The sequence below is a fragment of the Salvia miltiorrhiza genome, chromosome 5, assembly GCF_028751815.1.
Source record: "Salvia miltiorrhiza cultivar Shanhuang (shh) chromosome 5, IMPLAD_Smil_shh, whole genome shotgun sequence".
NCBI lineage: Eukaryota > Viridiplantae > Streptophyta > Magnoliopsida > Lamiales > Lamiaceae > Salvia > Salvia miltiorrhiza.
In genome coordinates, this window is record NC_080391.1 from 30,157,950 (window position 1) to 30,184,576 (window position 26,627).

At 38.0% G+C, this 26,627-nt stretch overlaps 3 protein-coding genes across 3 annotated transcripts; 1 reads left to right on the forward strand and 2 right to left on the reverse strand.

The window, feature by feature from the left end:
- Nucleotides 1-7,144: 7,144 nt before the first annotated feature.
- Nucleotides 7,145-8,457, reverse strand: LOC131026394 (chlorophyll a-b binding protein 8, chloroplastic). The gene is made up of 3 exons (XM_057956264.1): nt 8,070-8,457; nt 7,934-7,995; nt 7,145-7,858 (listed from the first exon to the last, which is right to left on the reverse strand). Exons 1-3 carry the CDS (start codon nt 8,214-8,216, stop codon nt 7,243-7,245), a joined length of 825 nt encoding a protein of 274 aa, XP_057812247.1. The 5' UTR covers nt 8,217-8,457; the 3' UTR covers nt 7,145-7,242.
- A 3,877-nt stretch (nt 8,458-12,334) lies between these two features.
- Nucleotides 12,335-15,003, forward strand: LOC131026373 (uncharacterized). Its single transcript, XM_057956240.1, has 2 exons — nt 12,335-14,560; nt 14,623-15,003. Exons 1-2 carry the CDS (start codon nt 12,339-12,341, stop codon nt 14,960-14,962), a joined length of 2,562 nt encoding a protein of 853 aa, XP_057812223.1. The 5' UTR covers nt 12,335-12,338; the 3' UTR covers nt 14,963-15,003.
- Nucleotides 15,004-15,743: 740 nt separating this feature from the next.
- Nucleotides 15,744-20,182, reverse strand: LOC131026372 (uncharacterized). Its single transcript, XM_057956239.1, has 8 exons — nt 19,810-20,182; nt 19,664-19,723; nt 18,160-18,978; nt 17,182-18,078; nt 16,776-17,078; nt 16,590-16,697; nt 16,334-16,522; nt 15,744-16,252 (listed from the first exon to the last, which is right to left on the reverse strand). The coding sequence occupies exons 2-8, from the start codon at nt 19,682-19,684 to the stop codon at nt 15,815-15,817; spliced, it is 2,775 nt and encodes a 924-aa protein (XP_057812222.1). The 5' UTR covers nt 19,685-19,723; nt 19,810-20,182; the 3' UTR covers nt 15,744-15,814.
- Between the last annotated feature and the right edge of the window lie 6,445 nt (nt 20,183-26,627).

Here is a 26,627-nt window from a genome sequence, read left to right on the forward strand (position 1 = left end):
CATAACGGTTTAACTTAAACCGTTATCTATTTCCATGGACAACAGTACATAGATAACGGTTTTTTGTGAAAACCGTTATCTTTGCAAAAAAAGCGCTCATACATAACGGTTTTTGAAAAAAACCGTTATGTATGAAGTGTTATGTATGATGATTTTTGTAGTAGTGTCAGTGACTACATTTTGTAAATGAAAGGTTTTGACTATTTTGAATGAATGAAAAGCAATATGCAGCCTATTTTGAATGAATGAAAACCATGTATGCAGCCTAGGAAAGGTATGCAGCCTATTTTCTCAGAAAACCATCAAAGAAGGCACCAGGCAGCCCCAAACAATCAAACACCAGATACAACAACATCAAAGAAGGCACCAAGCGGCCCCAAACCATCAAACACCAGATACAACAACATCAATGAAGGCACCAGGCTGCACCAAACAGCCCGATATAACAACACAAATGATGGCACCAGGCGGCCGTTCACATAATGCAATAAAAAACCTAACCTCCACTTTCAAAAAAATTCTCAGAAATTAGGCAAAAAAAAAAGATCATCACGGAAATAAGCTGGCATAGAATTCATCATTTCAGCATGTTTTATACCAACAACCAACAATGTATGCTTTAATCCCCACTGTAAGCACATAAAAAATCAGAGAACAAACCCCAAAAGGAAACTTCTCACCGAATAAGGAAACATCTTCTTCAATATTTGGAATCTGGTAAGTTTCTTCTACATCACAGGCTGCTCCTCCATGTCTGGGATGGGCATCCACCCACCGGAGTCCCCGGAGTCCACATAGTCTAGTGGATCGGCATCGCCGAATGGTCCAACAGACCACGGTGATAGTGTGTCGACCACAATAAGCCCAGAGAGATACTCAACGCTCTCCGTCGATCCAAGCAGAGATGGATAGGTCAACGGAGGTAGCGGAGATTCTGGAGAGGCCGGAGGTTCGGTGGAGCCCTCGATCTAAGAGTTTTTCTCAAGAAATGGCAGATCGAACACCAATCTCCGCCGACTCGACGACGAGAGGTGACTGTGGCAACATGAAGCCACTCAGAGAGGGGGAGCCCTCGATCTGACTTCCTTCCTCACAATATGGCCAATCGCTGCCAAATAACCTCTGAAACGATGGTGATTCAACGACGAAAGAAAAATCGGATGAGGAGGTGTTTTTCTTCATCGCGACGGACCAATTTCTGAGATTCAACGGTGAATCGAGATGAACGGTGATTCAACGGTGAATCGAGATGAACGGCGATTCAACGGTGAAAAACCCTAGATTCACAGATGGGTCGAGAGATGAGAGAGAGAGAGAGAGAGCCGAGGGGTTGCGGCTAGGGTTAGGATAAATGATGAAAAGTAGACTTAAGTAGGTAATTCATTAGTGTTTAATTAGTGTGTTAATTTGTGGCTTTAATTAAGGCTAAATTTTCCTTATTTTAGAAAGTAGCCACAAATAGTGGGACAAAACCAAAAAAAAAATGTGGCCAACTTTAATGGGACGGAGGGAGTAGTATATTATAAATTATATTTTTAATTGAAAAATGATACTTTGTCGGATGGGTTGAAACGGATTGGAGCGAAAAAAATAAAAAAAAATAAAATAAAAAATATCAGATCTAATCGAATAATGTGGATCGAACCGAATCGAACCCAACAAATTAGGCTGGACCGGACCGGCCGCATGTGAGGACGCCCTCATTGGAGAGTTTGTCATATAAATGTAGTCAATCCAATATTGATATAATTTAAAATATAAAAAGCCAAGCACATAAATGCACATCCTACACATGAATCCTAAATTTTAATTTCACATCCAACTATCCCTGTAAAATTAAAGTTGAAAATGGGGCATCTAGAGTCATAATTAATGAGGAAATGATCCAGAAATTAAATGGTGCGTGAGGGTTAAAATGGTGGAGAGGAAACAGACAATCTGAGTTGCAAAAGCCCTCCCAGCAGCCTACTCCACGTATATGCCCGCATGCATCACTCCCCACCAAACGCATTTACGAATACATACATATATGCACGCATTCACTTCTCACTCCTCACTCCTCACTCATCTTATCTCTCTCTCCCCTCCTCTCCAATGACAACAAGAAGAAGAGATCCGGGTGGCTGTTGGTGGTGGGCCGGTGGCAGAGCTGCGGATGAGGCTAGTGGAGGGGAATCCGCATTTGGAGCCATGTGTGAGAATGAGCGTCGCCGCCGTGAACTGGTGGCACTCGGCGGTTATCAGCTTCAGGACGCGGTGCCGCAGGAAGTCGATGCCGACATCTTTCAGCTGTCGTATCCAAGGCCACGGCTGCGCTGGACGACAGAGCTGCACGACCAGTTTGTTAAGGCCGTCGACCAACTCGGTGGCGCTAATAGTAAATTTACTACTTAATTATTCTCTTCTCATTGTGTTGAGTTTCCAGTTTTAATCATACATATATATATAGAAAGGACCTAGCTAGTGAGAATGATCAAATGTGGTGAGAGATATACTATGAGAAGACCAACAATACTACTAACACATCCTTATTGGAAACATATTTGCGTACTCGCGCAATATTTAGTTTGCATATATCCATTCAAAACTTCCATGAATATATATGTATGTGTGAAGATTGTTGACTCACTTTTTGTGTTGACATAATTGTAAAATTTGTTTCAATTGTTGCAGAGGCAACACCTAAAGCAATCTTGAATTTGATGGGCGTCGAAGGACTAACTCTTTACCACCTCAAGAGTCACTTACAGGTTTTTTTTGAGCAGTTTATATATATTCCAAACAATTCTGCGAGTATATGCGTAAAATTTGTTTCACGACTTTATAATTTGAAAAAAAAAAAAAATTATCATAATTTTTCTTGTCAAGTCATAGAAAAAGTTTATAAAAGACTCATTTCATTAAACATAAATCTGTATTTGTTTTGTTAGAAGTTTTAATTTAGATATTTTTTCTTCGTTTGTCAAGCCTTGGATCAGGATTTTAATTTGCTTGTCGTTTTTTGCTTGTTTTTGGTGGGTTGATTCTAATAGTCATTGATAGAGAAATCAAGATTTGAAACCTGAAGGCAAATTATTTCCATTTTAAACTTAGTTTATAATCTTTTATGTTCTCTTTATTCTATGTTCTATTTTTACTATTAATTGTGGATTAAATAGTTTAATATATATCTTAGTTGTATTAAAAAGATTAATGAGTACTTGAATTTCAATATTTATCTTACTGATAGTTTTCAAATATCATGTGAATAAATCAGTTATGATTCCGGAGTTTCATACTTTTTGCATAATTTTACACATAATTCAAATTATTTTGTAACCACATTACAATGATTTTTAAACTGTGATGTGACGAATATAATCAATTAATGTTGCATTGTAATTGTACGTCTATAGCTAAATGTAATTGAGTTAACTACACTGCAACTTTATCAAAATTATGATTATACTTTATATTTAAATTTGTTTATTTTTGTACACTATACGTTCTTAGTTGGATACCGTTAGCAAAATTGTTGGGGTTGGAATGAAGCTAAATTGTTGAATATTTTAAATTGGTACAGAAATTTAGGCTTGGAAAGACTGGACGAAAGCTGTGGAGAAAGGAATTCATACCGCCCAACTACTGTACGTTTTACACTTGACAATATTTCGTAGACGCGATATTATATACTCTTCTTTCTTTATTACTCCCTTCAATTCAAAATATATATCATTATACCCCTGTGCACATAAACTAAAGATTTTTTTTTTGTCAAATGTTACCTTTAGTAAATTATGAATTTATAATTAATGATGTGAGAGACTGTGAGTTTTGAGATAAGCAACCATAATGGAATCAGTAGAGAAACAAAAATAATGACCTTTATTTTGCAAGGATTGAAAATATTCAAAATGACATTTATTTGGGATATAAAGTAGGAGTATTATTATTATTATTATGGGTAATTGCGTGGAATAAAATCATTTGTACTCATTTTCTAGTTTGTAACATGATTTTTAATGAACTCTTGATACAAAAAATCCAGTTTTTTTAATTTGTGCGATTTACATCATCAGTCTATTTTTGGGTCAAATTAATTAATGTAGATATAGATGTCGAAAAAGTACATGTTGATTAACCATACACGTGAAAAACTGACAAAACTTACAATAATATTATTTAAGGTGATCGGTTGGCTAATCCATATATATGTACTTTTCCGAAAACCACAGCAGCTTTAATTTAATTTTAATCGATGTTGAAAACATTCAAATTCTATAAAATCATCTTTTTTGTGTCAATATATCAAAATTGTGTTGCATGTAAACTAGAAATTGAGTAAAATGGTGTTATTATTTGTTGTTATTTTGAAATTTGGATGACATGTATATTTGTTTGTACTTGTTAGACCGTAAAGGAGATGATAGATTGCCAGCAATGAACCTGGAAGCTCAGGGACCTTCCACCACAAATGCATTCAACATGAACGGGTAATGTATTTGTTGTCTTATTCTTTTTTTTTTTCTTTCTCAATATGTGTGTTGCTAGAAGCTTAGAACATCACTCAACCTTAACATGTCCAATTGTTTGGTGAATGCAGAACCAATATATTAGGGGCTGAGGCGTATGGAAATCTGCATCTCCTAGTTGAGGTATTGCACCATATTAATATAAATATTTAGTGCGCTTGCTTGTTACGTGGTATGAGATAATATGTGATAATATTTGATTGTGATATTTAATTATTAATTTATTTTGATAATATATATAATATATATAGGGTGTGGTTCTAGAGAGAACTACATCATTTGTGATAATGTGCGAACCATCAAATCTAATGCATCCACTGTAAAAATTAATGCATTCGTTGTTAAAATTAATGCACTCAAAAAAATAAAAAAAAAATTGCTCCCTTCAGGATTCGAACCCAGGATCTGCATCCATCCAACAAGATGATGCATCCACCGTAGATCTTGATGATCGAATGGCTGAAAATGGTTCTCCGTTCTTCTTTTATTTAGTGGTTCTTTCTTGAACGTCTCCCTATATATATATAACTCTAAATCTTTTGTACTAAGTATCACACGTCTTAGATGTGATACAAAATCAAAAAAATATAGATACTTAGGACCGTAACTTTCAGTGTTTTCAGAAAGATGACTATATGTTACGGAATTTGAAAATGATGACTATAACTTTCATTTTTTACATTTATAGTCATATTTAACTCATCAAAATAAGGACTCTATAACTTCCATCACAGCTTAAAATAAGAGTATAAATGTAAAAAATGGAAGCTATATATAGTCCTCATTTTCAAATTTCGTAATATATAATCCTCATTTTCAAATTTCGTAACATATAATCCTGAAAAATATTAAAAGTTACAGTTATGTTAAAACAATGAACTCATAGCTAGTCATTAATTTATAAAGGACTTTAATTTTTAAAGCCAACAATATATTACGGTGCTATTGAAATCTATCACACCCTTAACATGCATAGCAAACGAGCTCTATATATATAGTGGTGGAGGGACAATGGGGCTCATGTTTGAAAAAAATCAAGGGTATTTTAGTAATTTTATAATATTATTTAAATTTTAAAAATAAAAAATTAATGAAAATGTTATTATTTGATATAGATTGGAGATTTGGGAGCATGTAGAAGCACTAAACAGTACTCCTCATTTTCTTAGCTAGCTTTCAAATTGTTCTGTGTTGAAAACTTTATTTTATTCATTTTTTTATTATTTTTTATTTTGACTTCTTAGAGCAATACGAAATATTTTGTCAACTTTCTATTCATCACCCAAGTTGGATATAGTTGGAATTGATGTTATCGACGCTAAGTAAATATTTAGTTGTTTGTTCAATTATTATAATGTGGAATACTTTGTAAATGAATGTAGAATGTATTTAGGTGATTTTAATGAGGAAGGACTCCAAGGTAGAGTCAGTAGTTCTTTAGTTTATATTGATTACAATGTTAAAGATTGGTTGCCAATTGGTAACCAATATAATTTTGTTCTAAGTTGGACAATGGTTTAATGTTAGAAGTTGGTGATGGAATATTCATTGTACTTGCGTGATCGATTGGGGAATCAAATTCAAATGAGATTTTCTGTCCCAAAATTTATTGTGCCTTATCGTGTTCCACTCTCAATTTATTATAAATTTCAATTATTTTTTTAGTATTAATTTATTACATGTTTTAATATGATTTTGAGATAATTAACAAGGGGTTCACTCATCCAATTACGATCTATAATTATTTTTTTATATTTATTTTAATTAATAATGAATTATTTTGGTTAATTAATTTAAAATTAGGGTATATATAATTTTTTCAATTTTCAATTTTTATTAATAAATATTAATTATATTATTATATAATCAAATTAAGGGTGTCATGGATTGATTTAATAATTTTAGAAAAATTAGGGATGCAGAAATTAGTTGCGGTAGCAATATAGTAGCTTCTTGATAACTACTACTTCCTATGTTACAATATAATAAATTGAAAATAAAAAAACTAGTATTGTCTCTTTTTTTTTGATAGAAAAACTATTATTGTCTTAAACTATTTTTAAAGTTCATTATTTAAAAACAATTATTGTCTGTTAGTGATTGGAACAATTTATTTATTTATGTATTTTGAAGTTTAAAATTATTTATGAATTTATAAAATTATGATTAATATTTGGGCCTCTGACCACTGTGTGCATCGGGAAGCCTGAGGCAGCGGCAGAGAAGTTTGAAGCGACGGGGAAAGTTTCAATGAGAAATGAAGCAGTTAAATTGGAGGAGGATTTGGTCGGCGCGAAACCTGCTCTGCTGCCGCTGTTTCCGGCAGGTGGGATGATGGAATGGTCGGAATATCTGGAAGGAGGAAGAAGATCAGCCGAGAACGCATCAACCATGGACGACTACCTCAACTCCGACTTTGCTCATCACTCCTGCATCATTTTCAAAAGCTTCTTCGACGAAGTCGCCACCTTAGACGCTGCAGCTGATCATGCCAACGCCAACGCCAACGCCAACGCCAATGCCAATGCCAATGCCGCCGATTATTATCCTTAAAATCTCCCAACTTGGACTTTAATTGTGTTTGTGTTTATGTTTATGTTTATGTTGTGGAATTAAACTCAAATTGCAACTAATTAATCATAAAAGCCGCCTTTCGTTGCTAGATATGGCAAGATATACATATAATATGTCTGCACATGGTGAATTAATTTAGCTACAAAGACAATTAATATTAATGGAATTTGAGGCTGGTGAGCACATTGTTGTTGACGGGATCGGCCAAATGATCCAAGAGGTTTTGGAAGGGGCCGACGCCGGTGACCAAAGCCTGTATGAAGTAACCCAAGATGGCGAGCATGGCCAGCCTCCCATTCTTCACCTCCTTGAGCTTCAACTCCTTCATGGACTTCTCATCCTTGCCGAAGCCCAGGGGGTTGAAGAAGGGGCCGCCGGGGTAGGCCGGGTCGCCCGACCCCCCCAGCCCCTTCTCCAGCCCCAGGAAGTACTGCTTCCCCATCGAGCCCGGCTTCGCCCAGTCCTGGAACCTCCGGTGCTCTGCGAACCCCATCAGCGCCATTTCCAGGACGAACAGGGTGTAGTTGTCGGCCCAGTAGTTGTAGGTCCCCGCCGGGGGGATCACTCCGGTTTGGAACCACGGCAGCGCTGTCTCCGGCGGGATTAGCCCTGCCTTGCCCAGGATCTCCGGCGCGATGGCTCCGACCGCGCCCAGCATGGCGAAACGCCCGTTGATGATCTCGCCGTAGGCAAGCCATTTGGGCTCGATGAAGCCGCCAGTGCCCTCCGGGTCCGACAGACCCAACGGGTCGAACCCGTAGTCGCCGGGGAGGCTGCAAATCGACGGATATGCTCAGTTTTAATTAAACACGAGATTAGTATTAGTATTAGAGGTTGAGAAAGAGTACCTTCCGTCCAAATAGGAGAGGCTTTGCTGGGAGGCGAACCAGAGTTGCCTGTCAGCTCCTTGCTGAAAATTTGACGTACCAATTAAGAGTTTGTGGTGAGACGTAAATGATGAAATGTATATATGTATTTACTTACCTTAACAGGAGGAGTGGAAGCGGCCTTGACGAGAAAGGAAAGCTTTCTTGAGGAGGGGAGAGGGCGGGCGCTGGCTCCCAGAATTTGTCTGGCGAGCTCAGCAGAGGAAGAGATGGAAGAAGAAGAGACCAATGCTTGTGCAGCCATTTTGGGTTTGATTAGGAAACACCAAGAAGCAGTGCGAATTATAATCCACAAAGCTCAAATATGGCCACCAAGATTTTTGTGGGCCACTTTCACAGCATCCAAAATGTGGTTGCTATAGCCAGCAGATAAGACTTGGGATTTTGGTATCAAATAGGAGTCTCACAACTGTCATGGGTTTTCGATAATAGATATTATTTGGCTTTCCACCACCAAATTCATTTCTTTTGCTACTCGTCGTTTTTTTTTCATATTATATGTTTTATTCGAGTATGACGAATGAGTTTATATTCTACAGTCATAGGTATAGAAAATGCAAAGGGTTGATGATTGCTTTTATTCATTTATAAAGATAAAATATAAAAATATTTATTATAAAAAAATTATAAAAAATTATTAATTTTAAGCTTGAAATGATAAATTACCCTTAAAGCGTAATTTTTGATCAAATCGCAAATTCCGCTCGATATGTTCAACCAACAAGCGAGCATGACCACTAATACTCGATCATTATGAGTCAAGTATGTCAAACATTAGTATATTTATAGTAAAAACATTAATGTTCAACAACTCGACCTTTAAGAGTTGAGCATTAGTGGTAGATACATCAATGGTCAATCATTGCAAGTCGAGCAATTGAGTATTAGTAGTCGAGCGACTTGGGAGAACATCACATCGCTGACTCTACACCACACACTACTGGTTGAACACAAAGAAGACACAGTTCAACTAGACTAGGGGGAGTAGCTGATGAGGACTAAAATACTCATCAGCGTTGTGCTTAGTAATACAAGAACATTTTACTTGATTGCTATTATTGTTATTATTATGATTATTGAACGAAGCTAACCAGCGCAGGTTTAATTGAAGACCTCAGATAATAAAGGGACAGCTCGCCTGCGCCGCTCAAGGGGACTACTTAGCACGGGCAATGAGGGAGTTCTATTTTCATTACTCGAACCAGCCGAAGAAATCAAAGTGTCTGTGCATCTTAAAGAGCTCGAAGCACCTGCGCAGGATAAAGAACTTGAAGTCTCGGCACAGTCATAAGATAGCGAAGCTTCCAGCGCAATCAAACTAGCGCAGATAGGTCAAACCAAGACTAAAGTTAAGTGTATTAAGGCATTAAAGGGCCTAAATCCAATTATTAGAGTTCATGGGCCTAAGGCCTTTAGGGCTTACTCTCACATCTATAAATAGAAGGTTTAGCATTAACATTGGGGGATCATGATTTATTTCTGAGTAACACTTGTAAAATGAAATTATCTCAAAGTATAGTGGAAGAACTCGAAAACACCCGTGGATGTAGGTCTTAATGACCGAACCACGTAAATCCTGTTGTTATTTACTATTTTATGTTTACACAACGAATTAATTAATAATTCATACATTTTAGCTAGTTCTATTTTATATGTTAAGAAGTGTTTATACCGTAGCTCTACCTTATATATATATATATATATATATATATATATATATAAGGGAGGGCTACAGTGAGATATATATATATATAGGGAATGGCCGGCTACCGTGAAAACACTTCTTAAAATAACAATAAAAATATTTTTCAATGTACGAATTTTATGTAGGACACGTATGAATTTATCCAACAGGGTTACGAATTGTGAAAAATAAATTTTTGTTACCTTTGGGATTCGAACTCAGGACCACGAATTCATCCAACGAATCAACCGTAAATCTTGATGATTTAAGGGTTGAAAATTGTTTATATTTTATATTTTAAGAAGTGTTTTTATTTTAGCCCTCCCCTATATATATATATAGGGGTGGTGTGCTAAAATAAAAACACCTCTTAAAATATAAAATATGAATCACTTTTAGACCCTTAGATTATCAAGATCTATGGTTGATTAATCACCTTGTTAGATGAATTCATGGTCCCCAGTTCGAATTACATAGATAGCAAAAAATTTATTTTTCGCAATTCATACAGTTACGGAGAATTCATAGGTGTTCTACACAGAATTCATACATTTTAGCTAGTTCGTATTTTTATATGTTAAGAAGTGTTTATACCGTAGCCCTCCCTAAAATAAAAATGTCTCTTAGAACATAAAATAGGAACCATTTTCAGCCCTTAGATCATCAAGATCTACGGTTGATTAATCACCTTTTTAGATGAATTCATGGTCCCGAGTTCGAATCTCATAGGTAGCAAAAAAATTATTTTTCGCAATTCATACAGTTACACAGCAAATTCATACGTGTTCTATATAAAATTTACTGTGAATAGGCGAAAGTACCCACTTTTATAACTTGTCTTATAAAAGTACCCACCCAAGCCAAAGTCCAAAAAGTCAAAGCCGACATGCTTGGTTTTTTGGAAAATCAGACCTGACATGCTTCGGTTTTTGTAAAATGTCTAACTCACGTCAATTTCACAAGTTTAAAATGTGATGAAGAGACAATAATTGCCCAACTCACGTCACTTTCACATTCTAATGTATACTGTATGTTTGAAAATTTATAAAAAAATTAGCTTACGTTTGCATTATAAAAACATTAGTAAGAGGACTAAAAATTTCACTATTATGTGTATTATGCAACAAAAAAATATTTAGAAACCAATGAAACAATTAGCCGCCGGAAATTCATAGCCGTGAACAGTAGCCGGCGGTCCAAATTATACACGGCTACTGGTCAGCGGCTATGAACTTCCGGCGGCTAATTACTCCATTTGTTTCATAATATTTTTTTGTTGCATAATATACATAATAGTGAATTTTTGAGCCCTCTTAGTAATATTATATTATAACACGAATACCTTAATTTAGAGTTTTTATTTAAATTTTTAATTTTATTTTTTTTATATTACAAGAAGTATACATTGATGTCAAATATGAGAGATACTGAATCTGCCAAAAATTGGATTATAGTGGGGTAAAAATACTCACTTTATGCATGATTTGATTGAACACAAAATAATACAGTAAACACATAAAATAATAGGCTATTTTTAAAGAAAACACTTGAAACTCCTGAAATGTAAACACAAAAATATTTTAGCTCTAAAAAAACAATTAGCCGCCGGAAATTCATAGCCGTGAACAGTAGCCGGTGTTCCAAAATATACACGGCTACTGGTCAGCGGCTATGAACTTCCGGCGGCTAATTAATCCATTTGTTTCATAATATTTTGTTGTTGCATAATATACATAATAGTGAATTTTTGAGCCCTCTTAGTAATATTATATTATAACACGAATACCTTAATTTAGAGTTTTTATTTTAATTTTAAATTTTATTTTTTTATATTACAAGAAGTATACATTGATGTCAAATATGAGAGATACTGAATCTGCAAAAAATTGGATTATAGTGGGGTAATAATACTCACTGTATGCATGATTTGATTGAACACAAAATAATACAGTAAACACATAAAATAATAGGCTATTTTTGAATAAAACACTTGAAACTCATGAAATGTAACCAAAAAAATATTTGAGCTCTAAAAAAACAATTAGCCGCCAGAAATGCAAATCCGGTCGTACTAGCCGTGTGAAATTTTTCACACACGGGTAGTGAATCCGGCTACGATTTTGTGGCGGCTAAAAGTTTTTTTGGGAGCAAAAAATCATTTTGAAGTAATACATATGGTTGTAAAATTTTTTACCTTGTTATTTCTATTTATTTGTTAATGTTTTAGTCAAAAAAGTACATGTCCACATGAAATAAGAGATAAGGTGACTGCACAAATTTGGATTGTAATGAGGCTTTAATGCTCACTTTCTGCATGCATTTGATTGCACATTGAATAATAGATTGAAGTGTACTGAATGAATGAACAATACATTTCACGTGAATTTGTACAAAGGAATCTAATATTAGTCTATAATTGCTACACTTGTGAATGAGAAAACATAAATCCAAATACTCGTAGAAAGAGCATTCAGTTAAAAAATTGAGAATTTGAAACCCTCAAAGATTTGAGAAGTGGTTTGTGCGATAGTTGGTGCAATTGGTGTTCAAATTCTACTTGAAGAGGTGATTTTCTCATATATTGTTTGTGTAATTAATAGTTTGAATGTTTTATGTTATATTTATGAGAATTTTTAAAGTGTTTATGCATATTTTAATACTACATTTTATGTGTTTTTATAGATGGAATTCGTTAGATACATATATGTGAGATACAACGGACTCGTCGATGGTATACACTATGTTGGTGGGGATACAGAGGTCCTTCCCCTCGTCAACGAAACTATTGAGAGCCTGATGTGCAGCGTCAACAATATTATGAGGACGCATTCGTTGAGCTCGAGCTACCAATTGTATTATTTGGCGACCAATCTATTTGGTAGGGAGATGAAATGTGGCTTGGCCACAGACGATGACGTGGAAGCCTTGTTGGCAACTGCCGACTATCCCATGGTGTACGTTGAGCACTACAACGGTCCGATTGTAGAAGAAGCCTACATCCCTACTTTTAATTTTGCTGAACCTTCGGGACACGTAGATGAAGCACAATGCAGTCAGTATGAGACGCCGTATTATCATCATACGTCGTTTCATGGTGTCCAGAGCTCGCCTCCACGACAATATTTTAATTGGGATGGACAACCGCTAGACGAATCTGCATGGAATCAAACCGAAAGGCTTAATGAAGTATGTGGGAGATTGAACGATGTGCGGACAGATGATGAACCTGAGCACGAAGCTGAAGGCTCGGTTGCATCAGGAGACGATGATGATTCTGATGACGAAGAATTTGACCCTGCGCTGGAGGTGGGCACTGCTTCTGATGCCTCTGAGGATTTATTAGACGACGATCTAATTGATTTCACGGAGACCGAGCGAGCAGGTTGGATCCGACAACCGACAGCCGAGACCGGTGATCTAACTAATTGGTTAGTTCCCTTGATTCCAGTGGACGCCTCGGCTTCGCTGGTTGCTCGCGAGAGTGACCCTTCTAGAGTTGATGATCTGCAGAAGAATTCTTTTTACAACAGCAAAGACGACCTGATCATTGCTGTTGGTTTGTGGAACATGAAGCGAAGCACTGAGACAAAAGTTGTCCGCTCAGATCCGGGACGAGTCTATTTCTCGTGCAAGCACTCTGACAACTGCAATTTCGATCTTCGTGCGTCTGTTCACGGCCGAGGGATGTGGAGAGTGCATAAGTTGAAAGAGCATTCATGCGAAGGGGACTTGCGCACAGCTAAAAAAATCAAGGCGCACTCGAAGGTGGTGGCAGCGTTTGTGGCAAACAGAATACGCGATGATGGAGAGGTCATTAAGCCGAAATCCATCATGGCTGAGTTAGTACGCGATTTCGGCATCAAAATCAAATATGATGTCGCGCTGCGTGCAAGAAATCTCGGGATGGATATGATATACGGTCGAGTTGATGATTCGTTCCTCCTGCTCCCAAGATATCTGTATGCCCTGAAGGAAGCGAATCCTGGCACCGTATATGATTTGGACGTAGATGTAGACTGCCGGTTCAAACATTTGTTTGTTGCTCTGTGGGCTTCCATCTCACCTTTCTACTTTCACCTTCGACCAGTGATTGTGGTTGACGGCACACACCTGAAGGGCAAAAATAGTGGCATTTTGTTTGTCGCCGTGACAAAAGACGGAAACGAGGCAGTTTTTCCCTTGGCGATCGGTGTCGGTCCGATCGAGAATGATGAGTCGTGGAAGTGGTTTATGTCACATCTGAGAGGTGCTTGCGGCGAGCCCGATAACTTACTTATTGTATCTGATGCGCATGTCTCCATCGCTAATGCTGTGAAGAGCGAGTTTCCAAATGCTACTCACGGTATTTGCTACTACCACTTGTTGAACAAGATGAAGGGTTACGGGCCCGGTGTTGCTGAGCTTTTCCGCCAGGCTGCATACGCCTACGAGCAATCAGATTACACGCGTGCAATGTCAGCCATGGCTGCTCTGAAGCCAAAGGCGTACGAGAAGTTGTTGCGCGTAGGCCCGGAGAAGTGGGCACGATCACAATGTCCTGTGTCCCGTTACAGTTTCCTTACATCCAATGCCGCCGAGAGTTTTAATGCACGTTTGCTGTGGGCCAGGCGTCTTCCAATCTGCTCGATGTTGGAGGCAGTCAGATTAGTTGTCGAGCAGTGGTTCAACGACAGGCTTGCGGCCGCACAAGAGAGCGATGAAAATCTGACTCCGGAGGCAAAACAGAAGCTCAGTGCAGAACTTGTAAAAAGTCGTCGTTACACAGCCAAGAGGACCACCGAGAGAAAATACAGGGTTCGTGCTAGTGGTCGCCATTATATGGTTGACCTTCAAAAGCAGAGCTGTGAATGCAACGAATTCAACGAGGACCAGATGCCGTGTTCTCATGCGATTGCAGCCATTACGTATGTCATTTCTATTCATGACCATTATTAAATAACAAAAAGTATAATCGTTTGTTTTGCAGTGAGGCGAACGAGTCAGTGGAGGATTACGTGCACTCTTACTACTGGAACAGTTCACTAGTTGACACATACTCTGGTGACGTTAACCACTTGCCTCCCATAGAGAATTGGAATATTCCTTTCCGAATTGCATCTCAGCTTATTTTACCAAATCTCTCTCGGCGACAAGCTGGTCGTCCAAAGGAAACTCGAGTTCGATCCGCAGGTGAAAGACCGACTCAAAACACATCAACAGCGGAGGCATCAACTAGTAGCAAGAAACGAGCACCCAAAACGTGTGGTCTATGTGGCGGGTCTGGTCACACACGTCGATCGTGCAAGGGTACGGCCACCGATGCGTAGTCGTATTTATTTTTCTGTTTTATTTAAGTTCATTTAGAGTTCCCTAGTTTATTATATTATTCTAATTATTATGATATTATTTCAATTTCATTGTTCTTTTCTTTTAAATATTAAATAATTATTATTATTACATTAGAAATAGAAATGAATTACTATATAATTTTGATAAAAATATCATAAGTTGACCGGATTGATGGATTAAATCATAACGTTGTAATTTGAAGAAATTCGATAAATTAAGTTTGAGTTAAACAATTTATAATGAACTAGGAACTAAAATGATTAAAAAGCCGCCACAAAATGTGCCTAAAAAATGTGTAGCCGTGGGTAGTTACATTAGAACGGCTAATCCACACGGCTACACTTTTGTGGCGGCTAATTGTTCTATTTTGGTTTGTTTGACGTTGATAAATATATTCAACTGTAATATTTGACAAATTCAAACGACAAATCAGACTTACTTAACAATGATCACCATTTACATGTCACTACAATTATGAGTTGAAATTATGAATGAGAATTTGGGAAAACCAACAACTTGTACTAATAATTTTAGAATATACCATTACAGAGTTTGAGATTATGTGATTATGCATTAAACATGTCATTTAAGTTTGAAAAACGACTTAGCCGCCACTAATTAGTTTTTAAAGATGTAGCCGTGGGTAATGAAGATTGCCACGGCTAATCCACACGGCTGCACTTTTGTGGCGGCTAATTAGTTTTTTCATCTTATCTTACAGTTTTATATGCATCACAAGTCATCATGGCAGTAAATATAGATAAAATGATACTAGAATGTAATATAAAAATGTTGTTAAACAAAATAGTCATAAGGATGAAAATACACTATCAAAGTGTATTGGGGGTCGTGCAGAACTCAAAGATGGCACTGCCTATCTTGTGCCTATACTCCTGAACATGGTCATTGCCCCATGACAGGCTCGGCGAGTCTGCGATCAAACGCTCTACAGCCATGCACGCGAAAACACCAGAGCTCCATCGGTCAGCCTGTGAGAACTGCTCGGCAGGATCGGCATACTCGATCTGGAGCTGACGCCATTCGAGATTCTGTCTCGGGTTCTCCACAATGCGTGTCCGCTCGAACCAAAGGGACACCTCAAGCACCCGGTAGAAAAGGAGGCCCAAAGGAGCAAGAGCGCGCAGCATGTCGTGGCGTTCCTGTGCCAGGATCCGATACAAGTTCGGATCAAAGACGCGGCATTTACCCGTGAGCATATCAATGCTACAGATAACGAAACGCTGAAGGACAAACACAGGAACAATGACCTGTACATGAAGAAATAATTGATCAACAATCATTATTGATCAACAGTCAAAGTTATTTATGATGTAGGTGTAATTGTGTACCGCAATGGCATCCATCCAATCTCCCTGACTCGATGAGGTACCCCTGCCATACACTGAATACATACGGTTGGCGTGCGGCTGCCACCCCATCACAATTGCCTCAGAGTTTATAAAACGCTGCTCTGAAGGAGAGCTAAACATACGGCGCGCATTCGCCATAAGCTCATTGTATTCTCTATCCAAATAAGTCTGCAAAGAAGAAAAACATTATTTCAAATAATACTTTATTATAAACGCAAAATATGTTAATGCTTACGAAGAATTCCGCATCCAATATGATATGGCTCCTGTCATCGATGTCCTGAAGCAGGTCTGTACCGCTCACCAGCCTATGCCTCAGCGTCATCATGTACGCATCTACATGCTGCACATACTTTAATGTTAATATTAAGTAAACACTGAGGGTACAACATGTAACAAGTGCATCAAAAATATTAGATACCTCGGGCTCGAGCTCTTTAGTCCTGTTCATGAGAGTCACCCAAAACTGCCTCTTGATCGGGTGCCCACTCTCTGTCACCACCAACTTCCTGTAGTTCCCACCACGGAGACGCTCCGCCATACGAGTAAATCCCTGAATATACTTGTTGTCGACGGGTTTCGGCTCGTTGCTGTGAACGTATGGGGATCTCAGCGCAGCCGAAGGCTGCCGCTCACGGTAGCTTCGGCGCAGTTGCGCATCCTCTGGTGGTGGTGGACAAACACTGAGGGGAATGGCAGGTGTTGCCCCAGAAGCAGAAGCTCCCTATATTTACATTAAAACAACACAAGTTAAACATATAAACAGTCCATAAATGACACGTAATTTCAATTAGAAGTAAAATTTAAAACAAATACTGAGCTTTTACCCCACTAAACTGCTGCCATAAACGCTCCATCTCTTCCTGAGAATATCCAGCCTCGGCCAGAATCGGCAGCGAAGAACGAGGCGGCTCGAATGGGTGTGCTGAGCTCGAGGGCTGCTCAGTGTACGAGTAGCGTGGCCCCAGATATGGGGTCAACTGTAGGCCAGCCCCAAAAGTCGTGGGCACACCAAAACCAGTATGCGGGCCCGGTGGGGTTTGATAATCATCACTGCCGGAGTGACCCGCGTCCCTAGCAGGAGACCTCTGCTGCGATGGCGCATCCTCGTGCTCGGGCTCGGTCTCGGGCTCGGCCTCGGGCTCGGGCTCACGTCGCCTGTCCGATTGAGGTCTTGGAGCAGGCATGGGCTGACGTACATCGGTGCTATGCGAGCATCGGCAACGCATACACCCAAAGGTCTCCTCGGCCCAATTCTTCAGCCTCGTGAATAGGCCCTCCTCCACACGCCTCGCCACCCGGCCCTCACTCTCGCGCACCATCTGTTCCATGCGCTGCCACTCCTGCTCGCTCAAACCAGAAGGCCCATGAGCAGCACTGCTCTCTCCCCCGTATCTGGGCCTCCTTTGACTCTGTGACCTCCGCCCGGAAGTCACGGGGCGATCGTCGCCGCCACTCTGATCCCGCTGGCCACTGCTCGACGAGGACGAAACCACCTGTGGTCTCTGCCGCTTTCCCCGATCTTCGCGCCTTGAACTGCGACGTCGGGGTGCCCTCTGAATAGATGCCTCAGAGCGGTCCCCACCACTCATGTCCGCTCGAGGATGCCTCTGGCCGAAGACGCCCGGACCTGGAAACTGGACATCTCCGTCATTCGCGACCGATAGCCACCAGTGCGTCGTCGCCTCCTGCTGTTCGGGCTGCAACTCATAAAGCCCGTTCTCCTACAATAAAAAATATATGTACATGATGATTAATATTCATAACATCAAATATAATGTCATAATAAACACTTAAATTATTACCGGTGACTCAAATAGGGGCTGCAAATCTTCCTTGATTTTACTCCTGAAGGTCCACCTCTTGAATCTAGGTAATATCCCGGCATTATGTATAGCGACGGCTCTGCCCAAGCCGGGAACAACCTCAAGACCCCAAGTATATAGAGCCCAAGAAGGCCCATAGAAGTGGTACTTCCATTCTTTCGACATCTTCCTCATCCTGTAGTTCAAGCGATTATATGCCGCTGCACCCCAAGGAAATGTGGAGAACTCCGACAAGTCCTCCACCAAAGCCCACGTCCAGATCTCCACGGGTCGTGGCAAATCCACGCCCAAAACAAATGCGTGTAGCACCAACAGGTGGGCCACACGCAGTGCTATCGAGCCGTCGGGGTCGACAATCTCCGTCCACCTCTCGAAAAAAATGTTTGCCAACTCCTGAACTGACAAGCGCTGCCCGCCACAAACTCGTGTGTAGGCTACACAATTCTTCAAATTGTGGGTTGCTGTTGGATCGAAACGATGTGGCCCAAATGGCAATCCGGTCACAAGAGCGAATGCGGCGTGATCAAGGCAAACCTTCCTGCCGTTGATGTAGAACCACATCACATCGTCACAATCCAGCAAAGAACGAGAGACAATATGGTGCAATGCCATGTTGCACCTGTTGCCCGGATCCCAATCCAACAAATGTCCAAAGCAACCCTGCCTGAACGTGGTCTCCAGTGCGTCGCCCCCAATTTCCCTCAGTTGCTCGGGTACAAGGGACAAATAACTGGTCTTGTAGTAAGAACTGATCTGCGTCCCGGGGCGATTTATTGTTTCGGGCCTCCGATAACCCATCTATTCAATACCAAAAATATATCAATTAAAAAGCCAAAATATAATTAATTAAGAAACACCAACTAAAAATAACACAAAATTTAATAATAACATAAACGTGAAAAACATGAAAAAATGTAATAAATTTTAAACATTATGAAAAACATGAAAAAATGTTATTATTCAAATAAATACTTATTCTATATCATACCATACACGAATTCAATTCTTAGGTTGGCAGTCAGATTTAAATTATTGAATTAATTTATTTATTGAAATGATTATAAAATTAAACTAAATCAAATTATATACTAAGTAATTCAAGAAAATAACATAAGTAATTCAACCAAATAGAATTATTATTATTATTATTAATTCACGAAAATAATTATGTACATGTAGAGGATCTTCTCGTTAGTTTCAATTTATGCACTACCCAATTCAATTCTTTGGTTGTGTATTTTATTTAAATTATTGAAATGATTTTAAAATTAAACTAAATCAAATTATATACTAAGTAATTCACAAATAACATAACTAATTCAACCAAAATGACTACCCAATTCACGAACATAATTAAACACAAGTAATTCGAATTAAACAATGTCACCAAAATAATTCACGAAAATAACATGCTTCAACTTGTTGTGGAAAATAACATCCTTATTCAAGAATTTAAATAAAATCAACGAAATAGGATACTTACTTCGTTTGAAGAAGAAGCCATGGTATATGCCTTCAAGTTGAAAAAATCGTGCAAGCCCTCCTTCAAGTTCAAAAAAATTGATTCTCATTCAAACATGGGACAAACAAGAAAAACAAAGCAAAAAAAAAATATTCATTCCAATTTACCTTCGGTGTATGCAAGACGTGAATGCTCTCCTCTCTCTCAAAAATGGACCAGATGCTCTTTCTCCTCTATCTCTCTTTCTCGGCTGCCTCTCTCTCTCACTCTCTCTCAAAAAATAAACAGATGCCGTGAATTCAAATTGGAATGCGGCTAGGTTAAAAGTTGTAATTGTTATACATGTAAATGGCCCCAATTCAAACCTTCTTGGTCAAACAACCCTTCAATTGCCTTGTGAATTTGAGATACAGCCGTGTACATCCCCCAATAAAGCTTCCGCGATTCTCGCCTATCTGTATAGCCGTATGAATTGTCCAATCACCCTTTAAGCTTATAAATTAAAAAAATAAAGGTTTTCGTGTATAAATAGAAGAAATAGTAGTAAATTAAGGGTAAAAAATACGAATATTATATAAAATGATATGAAAAATTATTTTAAACACATTTAATAACTTACCCGCCACAAAAGTGTAGTCGTACGATTTAGCCGTGAGTAGTTTCTTACCCACGGCTAAGGAAGACGGCTACGATTTTTCTGGCGGGTACTTGGTGGCATGGTGTATTATGTTTCAGTGATTCATAATATATGATTTTTTAATTTTTTTATCCATCATTTGCTATTATTTTATGTGTTACAATATTAATTCATATTCCAATCAAATAAACTAAATAAATTTAGACTTATTGAGTTGATTTTGTCAATCTCCTTCTCGTGAATTTACTGCAAAGAAGAAATAGACCCTATAAAGCTGCATTGTAGCCGTATGAATTGTCCAATCACCCTTTAAGCTTATAATTAAAAAAAATTAGGTTTTCGTGTATAAATAAAAGAAATAATAGTAAATTAAGGGTAAAAAATACGAATATTATATAAAATGATATGAAAAATTATTTTAAAGACATTTAACAACTTACCCGCCAGTACTTAGTAGCCGTCCTCTGTAGCCGTGAGTAGTTTCTTACCCACGGCTACGTCAGCCGGATACATATTTCTGGCGGGTACTGGGTTGTAAGGTGTATAATGATTCATTGATTCATAATATGTGATTTTGTAGTTTTGTTATCGACTAGTTGCTATTATTTTATGTGTTACAATATTAATTCATATTCAATCAAATAAACTATATAAATTTAGACTTATTGAGTTTATTTTGTGAATCTCCTTCTCGTGAATTTACTGCAAAGAGATTGTCACCCTATAAAGCTGCATTATGCCCGTGAATTGTCCAATCACCCTTTAAGTTTATAATAATTATACAAATTATGGCTGTTTAAAAATTTAAAATCAACAATATTATGAAACTAGAATTTTTTTAAAGCTAATTAAGTATTTACCCGCCTGTTAATACTAGCCGGTCCAAGTAGCCGCTGGGATCCATTTCCAGCCGGCTACTTCTAACGGCTACGATTAACTGCCGGGTAATTATTGTATTAGCTTCAAAAAAAACTTGTTTCATAATACGTTTCATTTAATTTTTTTTCAACTTTCTTATAGATGTTTAATAACATGAAAACATGTCCTTATTTTTTCGAACTTAAGGCATTTTAGGGTTACAAATAATGACTTAAGTTAGCAAATAATGTCATTTCCTCAGATTTAGAGTCATATTTAACTACCTCTCTTACACATTTTCTTACACAAGTGTACTTGTGTAAGAAAAGTGTAAGAACTTTTACGGAAAACGATGCAAGCCTATCACCATCAATTACAAAGTGGGTAGTTTTATAAGACATCTTATATGGGTGGGTAATTTTGTAAGATAACTAACCAAAGTGGGTACTTTAAATTCCATCCCTAAAATTTATACATTTTAACTAGTTCGTATTTTTATATGTTAAGAAGTGTTTATACATATATATATATATATAGGGTTAGGTTCAATGAAAAAGACCTAAATGTAAGAAAGAAGAGAGAAGTAATCTCATCCGTTGATCTTATCTAATCTAACGGACATGATTTATTCACGCCATGTTCAACGGATTTTTTCGTTGAACATTCGTGAACATATACAATATTTTTGGGAGTTCTGGATTTCGACCCCCCATATGTTCAACGAAAAAATCCGTTGAACATGGTGTGAATAAATCATGTCCGTTAGATTAGATAAGATCAACAGATTAAATTACTTCTCTCTTCTTTCTTACATTTAGGCCTTCTTCATTGAACTTTAGCCTATATATATATATATATATATATATATATATATATATGGTTGGGTTCATGTGGATCCCTATGCTTATAATAGATCCGTAGATCCAAATCTAGACCACACATTTATGACATGTGGCGCATCAAGATGCATAAAGGCATTTCAAGGCAAAATCTGGAGAGGGGTAAAATTGGAATGTAATTTTCGAAATTAAAAAAAAAAATTAATCGCAACAAATTACAAATTATCTGATGTTGTGATCACTAAATTATTAGCAACAAATTACCGCAACTAACACGGTGCAATTGTAGCACAAATAACAAGTAACCGAGTATCGTATCCACAGGGACTATTATAACGAATCACTCTAAGTAATCCTAATTAAACTCTAGTAATATTCAGGCAAACGAAAGAAGGAAAGTTTAATTAACTTAAACTAAAACACTAATAACAATAATTAAAATCACGTAGGAAAAATCAAGTATTAAAAGACAACTCATCCTAGGGTAGTAAATTCATCAATTAAATCTACGCAATAAATCTATTAATCCTATGTACCAATTTAATCCAGTTATGATGAGAGATCACTTAATTAATCAATTACTCTCGCTAGAGCAGCAACGATCGTAGATTAGTAAATTATCTATCTCCGTTAGGTCTCAAGAAAATCTACTAACTCCCAAAAGTTCCTAAGAATAGCTCCCTATGATCCGCCTATCTCCGATAGGTCTCAAGGTTAAAATCATATCATACATTCCTGAATCCGCTAAACAGTTATCTCCGCTAGGTCTCAAACCGAATAGCTAAACATGCAAACTATTGATCAGATAATTCACAAGAAATTAAGCACCAGGAATTATGAATCATAAACTGGAAGGCACAAAGGTATTAACAAACAAATCACATAAATTCAATCAACTATTTACAAACCCTAGAATCAGCTAAAAGAAACTAGCCAGACATACTGGAATAAAACTTAAACATAATTAAAAATATAAAGCAATTGTAAAAACTGAATTGTATAAAAACCGAATAAAAACTGAAGTAGCGGCTTGAATCTTCAATCTTGATCCAAGCCTTAAAACTAGAAAGCAATAAAATTCTAAAGCTAAAAACTAAAGTATGAATGCTTGGGTTCTCGGATGTGTGTTGTTTCTCAATAGGTCAAAAGAGGACCTATTTATAAGCTTCAGATTTCCTTCGGATCACCATGGAAGTTGCCATGCAAAGTAGAATTCTAAAGGTAATAGAATCGTGTGAAATAAGGTAACTCTCCAGCTGGATACGCGCTCCGGAAAAAATACTCCCACTTTTGCCAACTTCGCAGCTCTCGCCAGAGGAATGGATGATTTCCCTGTTATCGCCAGAGGAACGATTGTCTCTCGGGAAACGGGTCGCGCCCGAGAAATGACGAATTCTCTGCTATCGCCAGAGGAATAGGTGATTTCTCTGACCTCGCCAGCGGAATAGGTTGCGCCAGAGAAATGGACCTCCGCTCTGGCATTCCTCCGCTCTAGCAGCGGGGAAGCGAATCCTCTGGCATCGACTCCTCTGGCCTCGACTAGCGCTCCGGAATGGCAACTCCTCTGGCGCCTTATGAGTCCTCTAGCGTTCGCGGATTTCGCTGCACTAAACTTTGATTTCTCTGACTCCAGAGGAATGGTGATTTCTCTGCTCTGGAAATGTCGGTTCCTCTGCTCTGGAAACCAGAACACCTGGAGAACGCCAAATTCTTTCAAAACTGCATTCTTCCATCTCGAAAGCCTAAATCTCCTGCAAAGCATAAAATACACCATAAACGTACCAATTTCCAAAAGATTATCTTAAAACATGCACAAACAAACCCTTAAAAATAGAGTAAATTAAGCATAAATCATGTTGCTATTTGTAACTCAGGAGTGTGTCTTAACACATGCATCCTTTATCTTAATCAAAAATATTTCAACTCCTGTTATTTTGGGAACACCTTTTTTCCAAATGCTTTTTCCTATTAATAAAATTAATGAGAAAGGTTTATTTGCTAAAGTTAATGGAAAAAATTTGCATTTTCCTTTCACTTCTGTTCCTATTACAAAATCCATTAATATTATTCAAAAGGTCATTAACAATAAAAATTATTTTATTAATTCCCTTAAAGAGGAAACTAGATTTAAAACTATTAAAGAAAGAATTAATTCTGAAAAAATTCAAAATAAAATAAAACAAATTCTTCAAAAAATAAACAGTGAAATTTGTGCTGAGGTTCCAAATGCTTTTTGGAACAGGAAAAAACATGAAGTTAGTCTTCCATACATAGAAGGTTTTGATGAAGATAATATTTCTACCAAAGCAAGACCAATAGCTATGAATGAAAGACTATTAAAATATTGTAAAGAATATATATATATATATATATATATATATATATATATATATATATATATATATATGTGTGTGTGTATGTATGTATGTATAGAGAGAGAGAGGAAGAGTTAGGTTCTAGTGAGACTGTCATTTCTCGTGAGAAGTGAGAATAATTAATAAGACAATATATAGTGTTGAATAAAATATTTAGAGCATCCGCATCGCTCTACACGATGCGGCCTACTCGAGTAGAGGCGACATCGTGTAGGGCGATGCAGCCTCTTCCTACTCGAGGGATGCACGATAAAACGGGTAGGGGAATAGCGGCTTTATTGCGGGCGGGCGCGTGCAATGCACGCGCTGAATGAAAAAATATATATATTAAATTTCAAATTTCAAAAATCTAATCGTTTTTGGCATTTTCCCATTTTTTTTTTGGAAATCGATCCATTTGACTGTTTGCATTTTCCTTTTTTTTTCCCCCCTTTTTTTCTCTTCTTTAAATTCCCCTTTCTTCTTATTTCATTTCCACCATCTTCATTATTCTTCCACTTCCATCTCCTCTCCACCATCTTCAATCTTCTTCCTCTCTCTACAATTTCCATGGATCCACACAACCCAAACTACTATGATCTAAATTAGTGCCCCGATCTCCGGCGACTATCATTCCGATTTGGAGGGATGTAACTTGGGGGATGGTCCTCCAACCGGCGAGGAGGAGCCACCGGCAGCGTATAGTGCCGCCAAATCGAAGAAAGCCAGTCGGAGGAAGGAAATCGCCTACAAGATCAAGCATGACAAGCAGGCGCCGACGGCTTCGACGGAAGGAATGACTATCCATCGTACCTACACCCTCGAGGAGATGGGCCTCATCGTCCAAATTTGGACGGAGGAGACCAATGACGCCATCCGTGGGGCCGATCAAAAAGGGAAGGCGTACTGGACACGGATTGTCGACCGTGTCAACCCCCTCATCGGTGCCAACCTCAAGCACCGCCAAATTCAAGGGCACTGGGCCCGAGTGAGCCAAGATGTGCAGCTCTGGGAGAGTATTTGGGTGGAGACGCGCACCCGGTGGCCTTCCGGCCATTCTGACGATATGCTCCGGGACAAGACCCAAATCCTCTTCAAAAGTCGGAGCCCAAATAAGGCCGCCTTCAACTATTGGAACGCGTGGAAAATTCTCCGTGTCAATCACAAGTTCAAGTCGATGTACCTTGAGGGAGACGTGCATTCCTCCAAGAGGACAAAGACTACAGAGGAGGGCGGCTTCACCACCTCGGCGTCGGGCTAGGAGATCTTGTCTTCCCGGCCGATTGGAAACAAGGCGGGCGGCGGCGAGAGCGGCGAAAGCGAAGAGGAAGGGGAAGGCGGCAAGCTCCGAGCAACCATCGAAATACAGAAAGGCATTGTAGCGGTCCGACCAGAACTTGAAAAAAATCACCGTTGAGTACGCCAAGAAGAACGAGCTCAAGGAAAAGGATCTCCTGCTCAAGGAGAAGGAGAACGAACTCAAGGAAAATGAGCTCGATATGCAGCTCCTCAGCTTGGATACGACGCATATGAGCGATGCACAAAGGAGAGGACACGAATACATGGTCCAAGAAATGCTCAAGCGTCGTGGACTTATCTAGAGTAGGATTTTAATTTATGTAATTTTAATTATGTTTTTAAGTTTTTTTTTATGTAATTTTTAGAATTTTTATTTTAATGGAATTTTAATTATTAGCAAAATGTGTTATTTAAATTTGAGCAACTAAAATTAAATGAAAAGCATAAAAATCAAAACTAAAAAAATCAAGTAAGCTATCATGTAATCCCAATGCGGATGCTCTTATATAGTGTTAATAATGATATTAAAAAAATTAGCAAAATTTCACTTCCTCTAAAATTCGAATCTATGTAAAAATTTCCTCATCTAAATAAATATCAGTCAGATGATACATTAGATCATCAAAATCAATCTAAAATCTAAAATATCAATCACAATAGACCGAAGAAAATGCTTATAATAATTTACATATCGCAAATCTATTCAAAGATTACAATGAAAATTTATTAATTCAATTAAAATCTTTTTAACTCTTGGCAATCCATGTATGCAATATTCTAGTTTACATGAAAATTCAAAATAGTGTTTAACAATAGTTTGCTCTCATAGTATATCACACTTGAATCTAAACACATGAACGATATTCTTCTTCTACTTCGATAACCTTTGGGAGCTTCTTGATCTCTGTCTTCGAGTTCATAGTCTTCATAAATATTTGGTCATTTGGTCATGATGAATGTTATAGTGAGTTATTTAATGTAATAGTGAGTTCATAGTC